This window comes from Trachypithecus francoisi, unplaced genomic scaffold (genome assembly GCF_009764315.1).
Source record: "Trachypithecus francoisi isolate TF-2019V2 unplaced genomic scaffold, Tfra_2.0 Lachesis_group5, whole genome shotgun sequence".
Classification (NCBI taxonomy): domain Eukaryota; kingdom Metazoa; phylum Chordata; class Mammalia; order Primates; family Cercopithecidae; genus Trachypithecus; species Trachypithecus francoisi.
Window position 1 is genome coordinate 72961492 of NW_022681470.1, and position 17816 is coordinate 72979307.

The 17816-nt window shown below is 36.7% G+C and overlaps 1 protein-coding gene across 1 annotated transcript in view; it reads right to left on the reverse strand.

Annotated features, from left to right (window-relative positions):
* USH2A (usherin) overlaps nucleotides 1–17816 on the reverse strand; it is an 809712-nt gene that overhangs the window by 254175 nt on the left and 537721 nt on the right. The window contains exons 41-43 of the mRNA XM_033195653.1: nucleotides 12718–13052; nucleotides 11688–11810; nucleotides 1127–1290 (exon numbers count right to left, since the gene is read on the reverse strand). Of these exons, the coding sequence (XP_033051544.1) occupies nucleotides 1127–1290; nucleotides 11688–11810; nucleotides 12718–13052 (622 nt within the window). The remainder of the gene's footprint in view (nucleotides 1–1126; nucleotides 1291–11687; nucleotides 11811–12717; nucleotides 13053–17816) is intronic.

Below are 17816 nucleotides of genomic sequence, written 5' to 3' on the forward strand. Positions count from 1 at the left end.
TGATATCACTCAGGTATCCTAAATGGAGCATCTCTCTTCTTAAGCTGTAACCAAACTCAAGGCTGGATCAAAATCATTTGGTTATATTAGCCAAACAGTAGTGATTTTTGTCTTTTTATATCACCAACAGATGATTGCCCCAGTGAGCAGAGTGTTCTTTCATAAATACAGTGTGTTAACTGGGTCTTTCCTGATCAGATATTTCTCAATATTTGATATTATTCTAACAAGTTTTGATTAAACTGCTTGCCAGATCTCAAGTCATACCTATAAGAATGATATAATACATATTCTCATGGTAGATTCAGAGTTTTTTTTTTTTTTTTTCTGATTGTCATAAGGGATCATCACAAATTAACAGATCACAACAAATTAACATGTTAATATGACCCTACTGACCAAGTAACTGTAAAATTTCAGTTACTGTGGTTTCTAAAGTTGCAGGAACAGATTAGATCACTCTGTGAACTCCTCCAAATGTCTGTTAAAAAAGTGTCCCCAGCAGGTCCAGGGTCGACTCTGCATTATTTAACTGGATCCAGTGGTGATGTCTAGGCTTTCTTTTACTGGATCAAGCTGGAATTCTGTTCATAGCCAGTCTGAAGATGATCCACTGGGAAGAATCTGTTCCATTATTGCAATCCAATTAAATGGTTCTTGCTAATGAGCGGTGAATTACAAGATATTAGGGCAGAGCTCTCTGAAGGAAGGTGAACAATAGCACACTGTATCCAATTAATACATGGACATGTCTATTACAGCTGACTGGTATGACAGAAATTACATTGTTCATGCAAAGGAAATGACAGAGGGAGAGCAGGGGGTCCAAAAAGAATGTTAAAGTAGAAGAGAGTTTGCCTCTCAAGAATGGCACAGGGGCTTCAGGGTTTTAGTTTTAATGTGTCCATTTTTAATTTATTTGGGTACTAATAAAAATGGCCCTTCTAAAGTTTTCAATGACTTAGCCCTGTCAATCTGTGATTGGTAAAAATTTACCAGTAACACTTCACTATCAAAATGATGTGTACATGGGGGAGGGTCATAGTAAATGATGTGTCATAGTAAAGAAAGAATATGCTTTTAAAAATCCACAAAGTGTTAACATGGGTATGAGAAGCTTACGTACTTGGTTTAGCCCACCTCACGTCGATGGCTGTGTGGTTAAGGACACTCGCAGTGAGATTGGCTCCTCTCTCTGGAAGACCAGCTAACGTCGTCACAGTCACTTCTTGGCTCGGTGTAAAACCCACACTGTTGTGTACGAAGAGCATATATTCATAGGTTGTAAACCTAAAATGTTGTTTTGTTAAAAAAAAAAGTATATGAATTTCTACTTAACAAAAATTCAAACAAATAATTTCCTTTTTCTTCACAAAATACAGGATTTCCTTCCATCCCTCCACAAAATACTGTTTTCTTTTCCTTCCTAGAAAATACATTATTTTATTTTCCCTTCTTACACAACACATATCATTAACTTCTTGACTTGCCAGTCTTAATCAAAGCATCAGGGAAATAGTTTATTAGGAATGCTGAATAAATATTGCTATTGAAAACAAATGTGGTTTATCATTTTCTTTTTCTTATTGTTTTCAGAAGTGGTGAGGATTACAGCTCAATTCAAGATGCAATTACAAATCAGGCAACCTGCCAGCTTTCTATCTGAATTTGATCCAGAGAGTTTTATGGTCTTCTTTTTGGAAACTCATCCATTTTCAAATATCAGAATCCCTCATCACCATTTTCTTCCTATACCTATGCTTCCTTCCCATAATCTCATTGCAGACAGATAAACCCCTAAATTAAATTGTAACTGTGACCAAAGTGTACAACATTCTCCCGCAGAGAGTTCTGCTACAGTGAGCTGTATTTTGCCACAGTGTGAACATATTTACTTGAGTCAATACAGTGGAAACTGAATCTTACTTTGCAGAAGGCAAAAACTGACATGATGATGTGATATGAGGAGGACTTTCCAAGTAATTTATTAAATTGACGATAAAGCCACCATTTTTTTAAACCAGTTTTGGGCAGAAGACCATCAGGCTTCCTTTGTTTGCTGCAGAAATGCCTGTTTAAGAAAATGCTATAAACAGACACAGTTGGGCTATGAGTGGACAATAGCTTAGATTGAGATACTTGCTTAAATATGTAGTGCAACACACGACCATCCCAGAGGCATCCTGTCCTGGATGAGCAAACACTCGCCTCAGATCATTACCTAATTTGGGTTTATTAGATGATCAAGGATACCTCATCTCTAATGCAAGGCCCATAGTATTTGTCTCAGTATGTCCCAATCTTTGCTGTGATGATGCAAAGGTGGTGGGGTGTGGGTGGGTAGGTGCCATTTGCAGGATTGTGCTAAATAGTTTGACCAAAATTATATCAGGATCCTCAGAGCACTTCGCTCCCACCTAGGTAGAAGAAATCTGCTTGACTCATCCTGTTTCTTACTCATAGCCCAAAGATATGTTTGTAGGTTTCTGCCTGAGCCACACTGAAGGATGTTGCTCTATTGTAATTACAGGTAAAACTTAGTGACTTTTTGAGGCTATTTATCTATTTCTCCTAAGTAAGTGCTTGCATCAGATTTTCTACACTTCCCTGCTTTACCATCTCTTCTCAGGTGTTTATTACCTCTTTTATTTCTGCTTTGTCTGCTGCAGTGGGTTGAATTGTATATTACAAAAAGATATTTTCAAGTCCAAACCCCTGGTCCCTGTGAACGTGACCTTATTGGGAGCTAGGGTTTTTGCAGATGTAATCAAGTTAAGATGAGGTCACATTGGATTAGGGAGGACCATAAATTCAAAGATGATGTCTTTGGAAGAAAAAAGATAGGGACATTTTATAGACACATGGATACACACAGGGAGGTGATGGCCATGTAAAAACAGAAACAGAAATTGGAGTTATGCTGTCACAAGCCAAGGATTTCCTAGGGCTACCAGAAGTTAGAAGAGGCAAGAAAGGGTTCTTCTATAGAGTTTTGGAAGGGAGTCTGGCCCAGAGGACAAATTGGTTTGCAACTTCTTATATCCAGACCTGTGAGAGAATAAATTTCTGTTGTTTAAAGTCACCCAGGATGTGGTATTTTGTTACTGCAGCCCTGAAAAATAAATACATATGCTTTTTAGCAAGTGCTAAATAGTCCAAATGATCCAGACAACTAAAAAATAATAATAGTTACTTAATAGCTGTCAGGCATTTTCTATAGATATTAACCCATTCATTCCTCACAAAACTCTATAAGGTGCCAATATAATACCTATTTTGAAAATAAAATAAACAAGGCTCAAAGAGATAAATAACTCATCCAAGTCATTGAGATAATAAGTAGGAGGACTAAGATTCAAATATAGGCAGTCTGATTTCAGGGCTTGCTCTCTTAACCATGATGCTAAACTGCCAACATAATAGTGATGATAATAATAATAGTAATAATAACAATTAGAATGATAATCTGTTCTGTCCATACTTGGATGATGTCATATCACTAGGGCTTGACCTTTGTATTATTTTTCTAGCAGAGGGAATAGATTTTTTCTTGCACATTCAAACAGTCTGGCCAAATTTCCTTTGCAACCAATAGTATGAATATGAAGGATGGTGAGCCGGGGTTAAGAGGGTAGCAAGCCTATGACAATGGAATGAAATGAAGCTAATGGCTCACAAGGGAATTGAACCAGTGACCTTGGCTTCATTAGCTCTCTCCCTGGGTAAAATACTCATAATTATATTTTACTTCATAAAACGACTTAAAAGAAACGTAGCTAGAGTCTGGATACCTAGTCTCCTCTCCTATAATATGTAAATTTTTCTTCCACATGTCTATGTTATTATACAATTAATAATCTTTATGGATTTAAAGTGATACCATGTTTCTGGCTCTTTTCTACATGTGGAATTAACAATATCAAGTGGCACTAAAAGGGTTGATTGTAAATAAATTCTATAGGGCTTTAGTTCTTACAATACTTTAAGAGATTTCACCGTAATTAGGTATGGCAAAATATACAATTTACATCTACAAAACTCAGGTCACATAGATACATAAAATTGCGATGCCTGTTTTCAAAGAGGTTCTAAAATTTTACAGTAAGAGATGGCTTTAGAGTTTATCTGCCTCAAATAACAAAGTGTCTGCTACTTTTTCACAACTAGTTAATAGGGTTAGCTGGACATAGGGTTTCTTCATTTCCAATATTCCACTATTTCCACTTTTTAAAAAAATTTAATTGAGAAATGAGTAGATACTTCACTTGATGCTGTACATTGGTCTTTTGTACTTTCTTTAACTTCCATTGTTAAGTTAAATTTTTAAGAAAACAAGATTTTTTTTTTTTTTTTTTTTTGAGACAGAGTCTTGCTCTGTCCCCCAGGCTGGAGTGCAGTGGCCAGATCTCAGCTCACTGCAAGCTCCGCCTCCCGGGTTCACGCCATTCTCCTGCCTCAGCCTCTTGAGTAGCTGGGACTACAGGCGCCCGCCACCTTGCCCAGCTATTTTTTTGTTTTGTTTTATTTTGGTAGAGATGGGGTTTCGTCGTGTTAGCCAGGTTGGTCTCCATCTCCTGACCTTGTGATCTGCCCGCCTTGGCCTCCCAAACTGCTGGGATTACAGGCGTGAGCCACCGCGCCCGGCCGAGGAAACAAGATCTTGAATTCTCTTAAACGCTGAAATATACTGTTTTCATTTCGTCTGAATTCCAGTCTGTATTTAGTAAGAATATATACCTATGACTTGTCTACGTATATATATATTGATTCACATTTCACCAATTCATATCAAAAAAGAATGTATTAGTTAGCTTGAAGTGGTTTTCCATTCACTCTATGTATATCATTTTTCAAATGGACTTATGTGTTGATTGTTGATATTAAATGAGACATTCCATTTAACAAATGATAAAATAATACATTTTAAAACAAAAATGCTAGGTCAGTTAACATCATATACACATGACAAAACTTATGTGTATCAACCGATTTCTTCTCTAAACACAAGCTGTGTTCCCTAGGCGTGTCTTGAAAAATGTCTATTTCAAACTCTGTAGGAAAAAGTTTTTGCAATGTAAGTATTCAAAGTAAGTGAATACTTATACTGAGTCTAAGCTCAGTATGATGTAGCTAGTAAAATCAATTGTTTGTGGGTCCATTTAGGAATACTTGGACTATTACAATAGTTTTTCCCTCATTTGCTTGAGACCATGCTTCGGCTTCTCCCTCCGCCACTCCCCAAACAGCAAATTATAAACTTTATTATGGTACAGACATGACTATGGTATTTTTCCTCATAAAAAGTAATATGTGTTAAAATCTTACTTGTGGAACAATATTCATTTTAAGGTTCAGGTGTCATTACTCCAATGAATTAGAAAACCAGATTATGTTTAAATGATGCAGTTTTAATTTGTTTATTTACTGAATAGATAATTTTATAAATGAATGAATAGATGTTTCATAGTTATTTAAGCACTCAGTCTCAAAAATTTCAGGTCACTTATGTAATTTGTTAGGTTAGTGAGACAAAAACCTACCTGTTCAATAGAAAAATATCTCTGCTGAAACTTAGCAAAGTGCTCCTTTTAAAAATATTTTGAAAACAAATTATATTGTTTTTTAATATTTAATACATCACTTCATTCTTTTGCTCATTCATTTAATATTTATTGGATATTACCAATATGCCAGATGTTAAAAATAATAAAATTGTTTTCTGTCCACCTGGAGCCATAGTATATATAAAATTTTACAGAAATATGTTTTTAAATGAGAGCATCTAAAGTATTTATTCACTTCTTCCTTTTTCTTTGAACACGCATCAGATGAAGCATCTAATTTAACCATATCCATCTGGGAAGTCTTCATGGAGGAGGTAACATTTGGGGCAGGTTTTGATAAGAAGTGGTATTTTGTCCACTGAAGACATTTGTCCAGGGCAAAATACGTGAAGACTTGTACCTTGGAAGGGTCTGATATGTTTAGGGAACCAATAAAATTATTCAGGGCAGCTGCAGAATGCCTGGGGTTATTTTCATCAGAATTAAAATTGTGTCAACTTTATTGATGTCCTAACAGAATTCATGTGTCAATATTGTCACCAATATAAATCATGCTTCTGAAAATGCAGGCTATTTAGTTACTTCTTCCACTAACTCTTCCTCATCTGTGCCACAACCCAAAGTATGCTTGAGTACACCATCACACAAGTGTGGGTTTGAGAAACCTCATAAAGCATACTGTTCCTTACATCTTCAAATATTTTGTGGGAATAGCAAACAAAGAAAAACGCAATACTGTTTCCATTGCTTAAGTCTATAGCTATTAAAATTTTCAGTTGATGGTACGCACTTTAAAACATCTTTTTGTTGATTCTAAAAATAGTATTGAAGATCTTTGCTTCAAAAATTGAAGAGTAATGTTTATCATGCTTGAATATTACTATAATGTGAGACATTTTAGATTATGAGTGAAAGTTGAAGCTGTTATGTTTCTGTAGCTATCTATACCTACACTACCAGAATTATCAGACCTCAGACAATTTTGCAATAATTTCCATCTTTGTTCTACTTTGTCATCAATATGAGAAAGAAACACAGACAATGAAAGTAGTTTTTCTTTTTAATTCTAAGAAAACACTAGGGGAAAAAACCTCCTATGACAAAACACATCCTTCTGGATTTAGCAGCTCAGTTTTCATGAGTGATATAGTTTGGATATTTGTCCCCTCCAAATCTTATGTTGAAATGTGATCACCAGTGTTGGATGTGCACCCTAGTGAGATGTGTTTGGGTCATGGGGGTGAATCACTTATGAATGGCTTGCTGTCATTGCTGCGGTAATGAGTGAGCACTCACACTATTAACTCAGGGGAGAGCTGGTTGTTTAAGAGCATGGCACTCCTCTCATCGCCCTCTTGCTCCCTCTCTTGCCATGTGACATACCTGCTCCCTCTTCACCTTCCACCATGGGTAAAAGCTCCCTGAAGCCTTCACTGGAGGAAGACATTGGAACCAGGCTTCTCGTACAGCCTGCAGAACCGTGAGCCAAGTAAGTTTTTCTGTATAAATTATCCAGCCTCAGGTATTCTTTTACAGCAATGCAAAATGGGCTAATACAATGAGGTAACACTTAATGTGATAATACACAAAAGGACATTGTGAGGGGAATGTAAAGCATTGAAAAAAAATCCAATGGGAAAAAACACTGTGACCAATGTAATTTGAATGTGAAATACGTGTTTACTCATTTTGAATTGAGTACATGGCTATAAGATGGCATACCAGCATTGACAGAAGTTGGCTTTCATTCCTAGACCCAATTTTTATTCACATTCACCTATTAAGGAAGAAACTAGTAGCATCTACCTCATCTTGGTAGTCATGGGAGAAGCCTTCCTTTCACTTGCCCTTTCTATGTTCAAAGTTAACTTCTTTACTTAATAGCTACAACCTGAAATTATTTATATTATAGAAACACGTGTCATGGAACTGATCCAGTCTTTCATACTAGCAAAGATAAAGATGCCATCTATACACATTTAATCTTATTACAAAGGAGAGAAACAAAAGTTATATTCTTTTGAAAATTATCCCCACAGAAATGGCATCTCTTTTAGGACTCAAAATATCTTTATTTTAGTAGGTTTAAAAATATACATGAAAATATATGTCGATAAGATTTAAACTTAGAATTTATGATATGTTTAACTTAAGCATTTACATCTTAAACAAGTCTTACCCTTCTTTGAAAAATAAAACGAAAATGTGTCAATTTTGAATGTTTTAATTTAAATGCAATACAATTAGTGGATTCTCGAAGAATCACATAGAGGTCTCCATCCAAATAGTCATTGTAAAAAAAAAAAAATACTCTGAGAAATTTATAAATAATTGAAAGGAATAGCAATTAGAACATGCCTTCCTTCATAAACTTAATGAAAGCTAATTTATAAATCTAAATTACAACCTGCAAGTCAATATTTTCTCTATAATAGTGAAATAACCCTATTCTTTCTTATAACTTGTTCTTTTTCAAATCCACAACGAAAAGGAGAACATGCTCATTGTATTCTTAGCAGCTTTATCTGATCACTCAGGAGCGAAGGCAGTGTTGTTAGGTGCTGAAAATTGTAAGGGTAGATTGATGCTTAAAATGAAGGAGGTCGTCGCCCTCTTGTTAAACTCTGCCTGACTCACATCGGCAGCTCCAGGTGATAACAGCACGTTCACCAGATTTTCCAAGTGATGAAAATGTCAGGAAACCCAAAATTATAGTTCCCCCAACAACCATAACTTGGTCACTTTGCAAGGAATTATTAAGGAAGAAAAGTTAAAAACTGACAAGCAGTATAAACCTGTAGTTATACGGAGTTCGTGTCTACACAGGCAGAGCAAAATTCAATAATGAGGCAACTAGCTGTGCAATTTAGACAAATTTACTCCTTATGTAAGATAACCATAAGAGCAAAAAGTATTTTTGTTAGAATTAAATTATCTGGATAATTGGCTTGAGACTGTTTTGTACATGTAGATATAAAAGAAAAAATAGCTACTAGAATGATCTGAATTTCCAAATATGATGCTTTAAATTAAATTGGTGCTTTTCTATACATTATAAACACATACTTCGCCAAAATAGACCACTTGAACTAGGAAATTGGCTTCAACTTATATTTACTGTCACAAATATATTCATAAAAAGATGTCTAGTGAATCTTAATTTTACTTTTTATATCAGGAGAAGTGCCATTTAAAAGCTAATTCTAAATGTAACTATGGTGATATTCAAGTCAAGATGGTAAGAAACACTTCAGTGCTCCTTTTATTTATGCAGATGTTAAGAAGGAAATCGGGATGGTGGAATCTGGGGAGAACAGGAAATTACATAATCCTCCCAAAGATATTATAATTCAATTAAAAACTCAAGAAAACATACCTGCCCAAACAAATAAATCAGCAAAACAAATGTAGGTAAAGGAAGGGCCATGAAGAAACTGTAACACAGATGTGAACCAACACGTGACGAATACTCAGCTTCGTCCCCGTCTGCAAGTTGAGAGACCACTAGCAGACCAGCAGGAACAAGGAGTCCCAGATGTTGCCAAGGTGGCCAGAGGCACCATCTGGTCAGACAAGATCACTTCCTTTAAACAGAAAAATATCATCCCCACCAGGGGACCAAGTTTTGGTTTTCTCTCATATTTGTAAGACACTCCCCCTTGGGCTAAAGGCACGCCTAACTTTTTATGGACTTACAAAGGGTAGAGGGCTAGAAAAAGAGATTCTCATAAAGACTCATGCTACTTACTCTGAATGTTAAGAAGAAATGCTTTTCTTTTTTCTACAAGCTGTATGTAAGTTGTAGCTATTATTCGAATAAATAAAAACAATCTTTGCAAGTACTACCAGAAAAAAAATGACATTTGGCATTATGAATCTAGTCAAAATATCTCTTCAACACAATTTTGTTATCAGCACACTTCCCTTCCAGAAGCAGCTGTCATGGGTGTGTTTATGTCATTTATATTTCAATTTAAGTTGTGGAAATTCACTTTATTTTTTCCTGAAATCTTAGATTTTAACCTCTTATTAAGAATCCTTAGAGGAATCACTAAAAATTCATAACTCACTTCATGGCCTTGGTCCTAATTATTTAATAAGTTTTCATTTCTTGGGTAAAGAAACAAAATTAACTTTTGGAGACTTTCTCTTCATTTTTACTGAGTATCTCATTGCTAAAACTCAGATTCAGTAATGTTAAATAGTCAGGTTCTATTTATTTTTGGAAATAGTTATATTTAAGCACTTAGAGTTCACAGATCACAGGAAGCTACTATTTGAAATGACTTCTTTAGGCAGAATTGGTGACTCTGTAGATAACTCTGACAGCAATTAATATACATCACACTCTCTACGGAGGGGGCGGCGGAAAGGGTACCTCCACTAGATTGTCAGTTGTTTGAGGGCAAGGGCTAAAATGTATTTATCTTTCGTTCCTTATCACAGTGCCTCAGCACATAGTAAGCAAAAATAAGCAAAATAAATGAATTTCTTCTACTGAAGTGAAAATCATATAGGGATGTCAAATCAAGTAAATAATGAATTAAAAGTAGTTGAGAATAGTATAATGACCATGGTCATTTAGGATGAGCAACATGGATCTGCTAGTAATTGACCAATCTTCGCCTATAAAAGTGGCAGTTTCATATAGTTCATTCTGTGGCTTGATCAGATTTATGCTATGCCTCTTTCTGAGAATCTTACAAGAACTAGGATGTTTTCCCATGACAACTTTTTAAGAGGACAGGAGACTTTTCCTTAGTTTTGCCATTCCCCAGAGACACAACACTACAGCTAACATTCCTAAGGTGCAGAGAAGTAAAGTAATTCTTGATTGAGCTAAAATGTTTTTCCTTGAAGCATTCAGGTGCAGGGCACTATGTGCTGTTATGTGCCAGACACCATGCTAGGAACTGAAGAAAGAATCATGAGGACTGCACCCCTGCCTTATGGTAGATCTGATAATATAACGTGGTGTTCAGACAAGCAGTCAGGCCAGTACACTACAATGGCAATAGTGATATGTTAGGGGATGTCCTGTGGAAATATTACAGAGGAGCTGAATCAGACCAGCAAGAGGGTTGGCAGGAAAGGCCTCCTAGAGGAAGAAACCTCTAGGCTAAGACATGGCAGATGATCTAGTCAGGCAACAGGAAAAGCCAACTATGGGGAAAAGCTGAAGGAGCAAGTGTTGTATGTTGGAGGTACTGAATGCAATGCAAATGTGGCTGGAATGTAGAGGCCTTGGTAAGGAAGGGATGGGAGACAAGGCTAGAGTGGTAAACAGGGTTCAGACTACAGCTACCCAGTGGTGGGTCTAGAAAAATAAGGACTCAGATAGAAAAGTTACTGAAACATATGATTGAGGCGTTTTCATAAAATAACATTCATGTTTTTGGAAATTTAATCACATTGCTTGAACTCATGAAGATTTAGAAGTCATTTGATTCTATAAGATCACCTCATTTGATGGACAACAAAAATGAAGCCCAGAGAAGTTAAGTGATTTTTAAGAAGTGAAGCTTTGTAGCTTAACATCACAAAGCTAGTTCTCTAGCATGGGATAAAGCAGAGCCCAGATCTCCTAACCCTCCTATGTAGCACCCTATTCTAACATCACCTATTAGTCCTAACTTAATGTCTTTGAACTCTAGATTGAATTCTTTCAAGTCCCAATCCTGCTCACTAAATTTTTTTGTAGACTGAATCAATAACTTACAATCAATCATAAGTCATTGTAATTCATTTATAAGTCATTTCTAGAAATAGCAAGCATTCTACAAATGGCCAGGAATTTTCCCCATTTTGTATGTGTTCAATATTTCCAAATTCTTCCATTACATTTTATGTTTAGATAGAGCTGTGACAAAGGCAATAGGTTAAGGCTTGAACATCTACAAGTTCAACTTCAAAAGGCTTATTTTAAGCATGCAGTTAAGATAGAAAACATTAAACATGCTGACTGTTACAGTTGGATGATTAATGCCACAGATAATAACCAAACATGTTTTATTGCATAACTGATAACACGCTCACACAATGAAGACACTAAGATACTTTGAACTATCCAACATGCCCAGAACTAAATGCCAGCATTTGTTTTTATAGTTTTTGTAATCTCACCTGCTAAGACCCTTATCTTCATAAAACCACTGAGTTCCTGAATAAATATTGTGCCACCGATTTAAATCTTCTGGGGGATTTGATGCAAGTGGTTGCTGGATTTTACGTCTCAGAAGCTCATATCTAAAGCAAAAGACAAGCAGGAACATCAGGATTATCTCAACTAATATTGAGATTACCAAAACTCAGGCTGTTTTGTGGCATGTGCTTGTGATATATGTGTGCAAGCATAAAGAACAACATCTTAAGTTTACAGTTATGTGGTTTTGTTTCAGATAAATTTTTTTTCTGGAAAAAATTCCATATATTTAATATTTTGAACAATCAGTTGCATTCACATTTTACTATTATCTGCCAGAATGATAGCATTTTAGATTTCTTCTATGTTAGATTTGCCAAATCTTTATTGCCAGTTTTACACAAAGTAGAAATACACAAAGCTTATCAAGTTAATGGTTTCCTACGACTATCACTACTTTATAAACAATGATAATATTATCAACTTTGTATTCTCAGCCAAGTATGAAGTTTGGGTTGTTGCGAAACAATTTCTGACTCACAGCTCTTTTCTTTTATCTTATCTGGATCATTGACCACACTCCTCACAAGTTTCCATATGCTAATAATGTGCCAAAGAATTACGTGTTAGCCTTAGAATTTTGAGGTACATTTGTGCAAATGTATCATATAGAACATACATCAGGTTTGCCTAACATATAATAAAAGTATATGTTGAAAATGAAGTGACAGATTATGTAGCAAATCCTTATAGAATGGTGATTGTGGTTTCAAGGGTCTTTAGTTCTTCAAATTTGATGATTATATTTCTACTTTGATAAACTTTGATGTTTCCATAATAAGTTGAAGTGTACAGTATGATAGTGTGTGAAAGTTACGAGTCAGTGGATATTCAATGCCAAGTTAGTTCTATGTTCATACAGAAATGCACTGTATGTGAATCCTTCACTTCCCCACTTCTCGGAGAGATAAGGACCATAGCAAAATAAAAATCATAGTCACCTTCTCTTACCTCAAATTAGGTCCATTTGGCTTGGATGGTGGTTGCCAAGAAATCACAACATATGATTCACTTAGTGGAATCACAGACAATGGGCCAACATTCTGAGGTACGGTGGGCTGAGTGGTAATATAGGTAGGTAAACTCTCTGTGCACCCTCCAAGGTACCCATTACCCCCTGAGCAAGCAACAATGGTGACAGAATAATTAGTGAAAGGAATCAGATGAGTAACTTTCTGACTTAACACTGCAGAAGTCACATTGGTTATAGTGATGTGAGGGTCAGGCATGCGAATCTCATAGCTAAGTAGGTCTCCGTTCTGGATGAGTGGGGGTTTCCAAGTGACCTGAAATGAAAGATAAACTTAGAATCAGTGTGATAATACAGGAATAGAGCAATTGAAGTTCACAAGGCCTAGAATTTTGTTTTCAGTTAAGTCATTTTCTAAACACCTGTATTCTCCTGAGTCCTTAGGACTAGACAGCAATGAAGGATTTGAGATCAATTAGCAGTACTCCAGGAGCTAAATGAAATGCTGTTTCCTGGGTTTGGCTTTCAGTCTTGCCACTTTCTATGACTGTCAGACTGATACACACTTCAGTGATTCATCACCACCGTGGGTGTTCTGAAGGACACAGAGCAAACACATGGAGAAAATTCACACATCCACATGCTTCAATAGGGTTGCATAGGATTTGATAGTTTTCATGTTTATAACTCAATTAAATGAAACATCGGAACTCATTTCTTTGCACTGTTAGTGTGCCTGCTAAATAAGTCACTTTTTCTTGGAGGAAGGGAAAGAGAAATTATTATTCATATTTTCTAAAGATGGGAAATTGAGTTCCTGAATCTTACTTATATATAACTTAGCAATTAAGGCATTAACAGCACATCCTCTTCTCTGGGATAAGAAAATGTATAGAAAGCTTTTAAGAGGGGGAAGCCAAAGATGTTTGTGCTTAGCTAAAACGTGGACTTGAGCAACAGAAGAAAAAACAACATTTTGTAATAGAATTCTAGAATGCCTGAAGTTTATTTTCTTTTCTTGCTAAACTATATAGGCCATAGTGGTAACACACTCATGTTCTTATGGGGAAAGAGATCCTAAAAAAATGTGCACAGGCCATGACAAAAATCATTTATTTACAATGTATCCTGTTTCATCTCTTTTATTGGTACCTTCTAGTGCACCTTATATAAATGCCAGGATATATATCTCATGTCCCAGTGCGTAAGCTTCTTCATAGCAGGGATAAATTGTACATCCACTTAGTACCATGTGCACAGAGGTGGAGTTCAGTTAGTAATTGTAGTCATAGTTTGTTAGATTATATTTTTTCCCTAAATACAGTTATTTTGAAACCTTAAGAGACAGATTTCTGCAAGGTGACATATTTATATGTGCATTCGTAACTCTATGCAAATCAAAGAGGAGCAATATAGAAATTAAAATGGAGAAGGACTGACCATAATTTTCTATCTTAAATCAAGGGGAAAAGGTTTCATCCAGGAGGACTATGACCTGAGATTTTTTAAAGAGTGGTCTTACTAATAATTGGTGACAAAAAGGGCTCTCACCGCATGTTAGCTTGGCAATTGCTTGATGATTAATTTGGTAATTTATAATTAACAACAGGCCGATATCTACCAAATTATACTGCAGGACATGAAATCATTGTTAATCTTAAAAAAACTTTTTGGAGAGTTCTAAGAAGAGAGGCTGGGATGAAGAGAAGTTTCAGATGTGGTTCTTGTAAACATAGAGGATTTGCCTGGATGTGGAGAGTATTTTTAAAAACACCCTAAAACAAGCAAAGGTTGTAGAAGAGACATAGGACTCTAGTTGTTTTGGAGGTGCAATGCTGTCTGTGGACCTGAAAAATGAGTCAAATTCAAACTCCAACTCAGAGGGCTTCCTGGTATTTGTAACATAAATGAAAATATAAGAGCTATCAGAGCTAAATTCAACCTGACTAATCTGAAAAATACGGCTTTTCTTGCCTCTTAGACCAGAATACTTTGAGAGTTCACGTCAGAGCTTGACAACACTTTAAAGAATTAATACTTAGTCTCTGCCCATGCCTATGTCCTCAATGGTATTGCCTAGGTTTTCTTCTAGGGTTTTTATGGTTTTAGGTCTAACATTTAAGTCTTTAATCCATCTTGAATTAATTTTTGCTAAAGGTGCAAGGAAGGGATCCAGTTTCAGCTTTCTATATGTGGCTAGCCAGTTTTCCCAGCACCATTTATTAAATAGGAAATCCTTTCCCCATTTCTTGTTTTTGTCAGGTTTGTCAAAGATCAGATGGTTGTAGATGTGTGGTATTATTTCTGAGGGCTCTGTTCTGTTCCATTGGTCTATATCTCTGTTTTGGGATCTAATTAAACTAAAGAGCTCCTGCACAGCAAAATACACTACCGTCACAGTGAATAGGCAACCTACAGAATGGGAGAAAATTTTAACAATCTACCCATCTGACAAAGGGCTAATATCCAGACTCTACAAAGAACTCAAACAAATTTACAAGAAAAAATCAAACAACCCCATCAAAAAGTGGGCAAAGGATGTGAACAGACACTTCTCAAAAGAAGACATTTATGCAGCCAACATACACATGAAAAAATGCTTATCCTTACTGGCCATCAGAGAAATGCAAATCAAAATCACAATGAGATACCATCTCACACCAGTTAGAATGGCAATCATTAAAAAGTCAGGAAACAACAGGTGCTGGAGAGGATGTGGAGAAATAGGAACACTTTTACACTGTTGATGGGACTGTAAACTAGTTCAACCATTGTGGAAGACAGTGTGGCGATTCCTCAAGGATCTAGAACTAGAAATACCATTTGACCCAGCTATCCCATTACTGGCTATATACCCAAAGGATTATAAATCATGCTGCTATAAAGACACATGCACACGTATGTTTACTGCGGCACTATTCACAATAGCAAAAACTTGGAACCAACCCAAATGTCCATCAATGATAGACTGGATTAAGAAAATGTGGCACATATATACCGTGGAATACTATGCAGCCATAAAAAAGGATGAGTTCATGTCCTTTGTAGGGACATGGATGAAGCTGGAAACCATCATTCTCAGCAAACTATCGCAAGGACAAAAAACCAAACACCGCATTTTCTCACTCATAGGTGGGAACTGAACAATGAGAACACTTGGACACAGGAAGGGGAACATCACACACTGGGGCCTGTCGTGGGGTGGGGGGAGGGGGGAGGGATAACATTAGAAGATATACGTAATGTAAATGACGAGTTAATGGCTGCAGCACACCAACCTGGCACATGTATACATATGTAACAAACCTGCATGTTGTGCACATGTACCTTAGAATTTAAAGTACATATATTTAAAAAAAGAATTAATACTTAGGAGATAGTCTGTGTTAGTAGTTGAGCTAACAGCGAATTGATTTGGAACTTGGTATTGAGACTGAGAAAGAGCGTTCAGAAGATAAAACTTGAATAAGATATCTACCAGCAGAGATTAAGAGATTTGGTATAATGACTCTGCAGATAAACATTTCAAGATCTAAAAAAAAAAAAAAACCCTATTTTTCTACTATAAATGTTTCCATCTAAAACCTATTTTTTATTTTTTAAAAAGTTACAAACTTAGAAAAATATATCTTTTTTTTTTTTTTTTTTTTTTTTGAGACGGAGTCTTGCTTTGTCGCCTGGGCTGTAGTGCAGTGGCCGGATCTCAGCTCACTGCAACCTCCGCCTCCCAGGTTCACGCCATTCTCCTGTCTCAGCCTCCCGAGTAGCTGGGACCACAGGCGTCCGCCACCTCGCCCGGCTATTTTTTTGTATTTTTAGTAGAGATGGGGTTTCACCGTGTTAGCCAGGATGGTCTCGATCTCCTGACCTCGTGATCCGCCCGTCTCGGCCTCCCAAAGTGCTGGGATTACAGGCTTGAGCCACCGCGCCCGGCCAGAAAAATATATCTTTTTGACAGCAGTGAGTTAGAAGAAATGAATCTAATTCTATAGAAAATTTCTAGAACTATATAAAACAATCTCTTATAACAATATAGAGAAGGATATCGTTATTATAGTCAGTAGGCCAACAGAGATGGTGTCTAATTTGATCACCCTCCTGAAAATACCCTGGAGCCATTATTAAAAATGAACGTGTTGGCTGGGTGTGGTGGCTCATGCTTGGAATCCCAGCACTTTGGGAGGCCGAAGCAGGTGGATTACCTGAGGCCAGGAGTTAGAGACCCACCTGGCCAACATGATGAGACCCTGCCTCTACTAAAAATATCAAAAATCACCTGGGTGTGGTGGCAGGTGTCTGTAATCCCAGCTACTTGGGAGGGAGGCTGAGGCAGGAGAATTGCTTGAACCAGGGAGGCAGAGGCTGCACTGAGCAGAGATTGCACCATTGAACTCCAGCCTGGGCAACAAGAGTGAAACTCTGTCTCAATCAATCAATGTGTCCAAGACTTTTTTTTTTTTAAGACAGTGTCTCACTCTGTCACCCAGGCTGGAGTGCAGCAGCCTGGTGCTCTCCACTCGAGATCTCGGCCCATTGCAATCTCCGCCTCCTGGGTTCAAACGATTCTCTTGCTTCAGTCCCCTGAGTAGCTGGGAGTACAGGCACATGCTACCATGCCCGGCCAATTTTTGTAGTTTTAGTAGAGATGGGGTTTTGCCATGTTGGCCAGGCTGGTCTCGAACTCCTGACCTCAGGTAATCCACCCACCTTGGCCTCCCAAAGAGTACTGGGATTACAGGCGTGAGCCACCATGCCCTGCCCGTGTCCAAGAATTTTAAGGAGCCAGTTAACTAAATATTGTATTCTATTCTTTTCTATGCTTAAGACCACATTTATTATCATATGTGTGGTCAAAATGTGTGAGATTAAAACTTTCAGTTTGTTTAATTTCCTGACCTTTTGTATATTCATTGTATATAAGAAAGATTAAGAAATATTGTCACATCCCTAAAAATTCAGACAAAAGAACGTGTTATTGGCCTGAATAAGCAAGAAATGTGTTCTCTAAAACAATAGTATTACATTAAAACTTTTAAATAGAATTATAGTTTTGCACTGGAAATAAAATGTTTACTTCAGA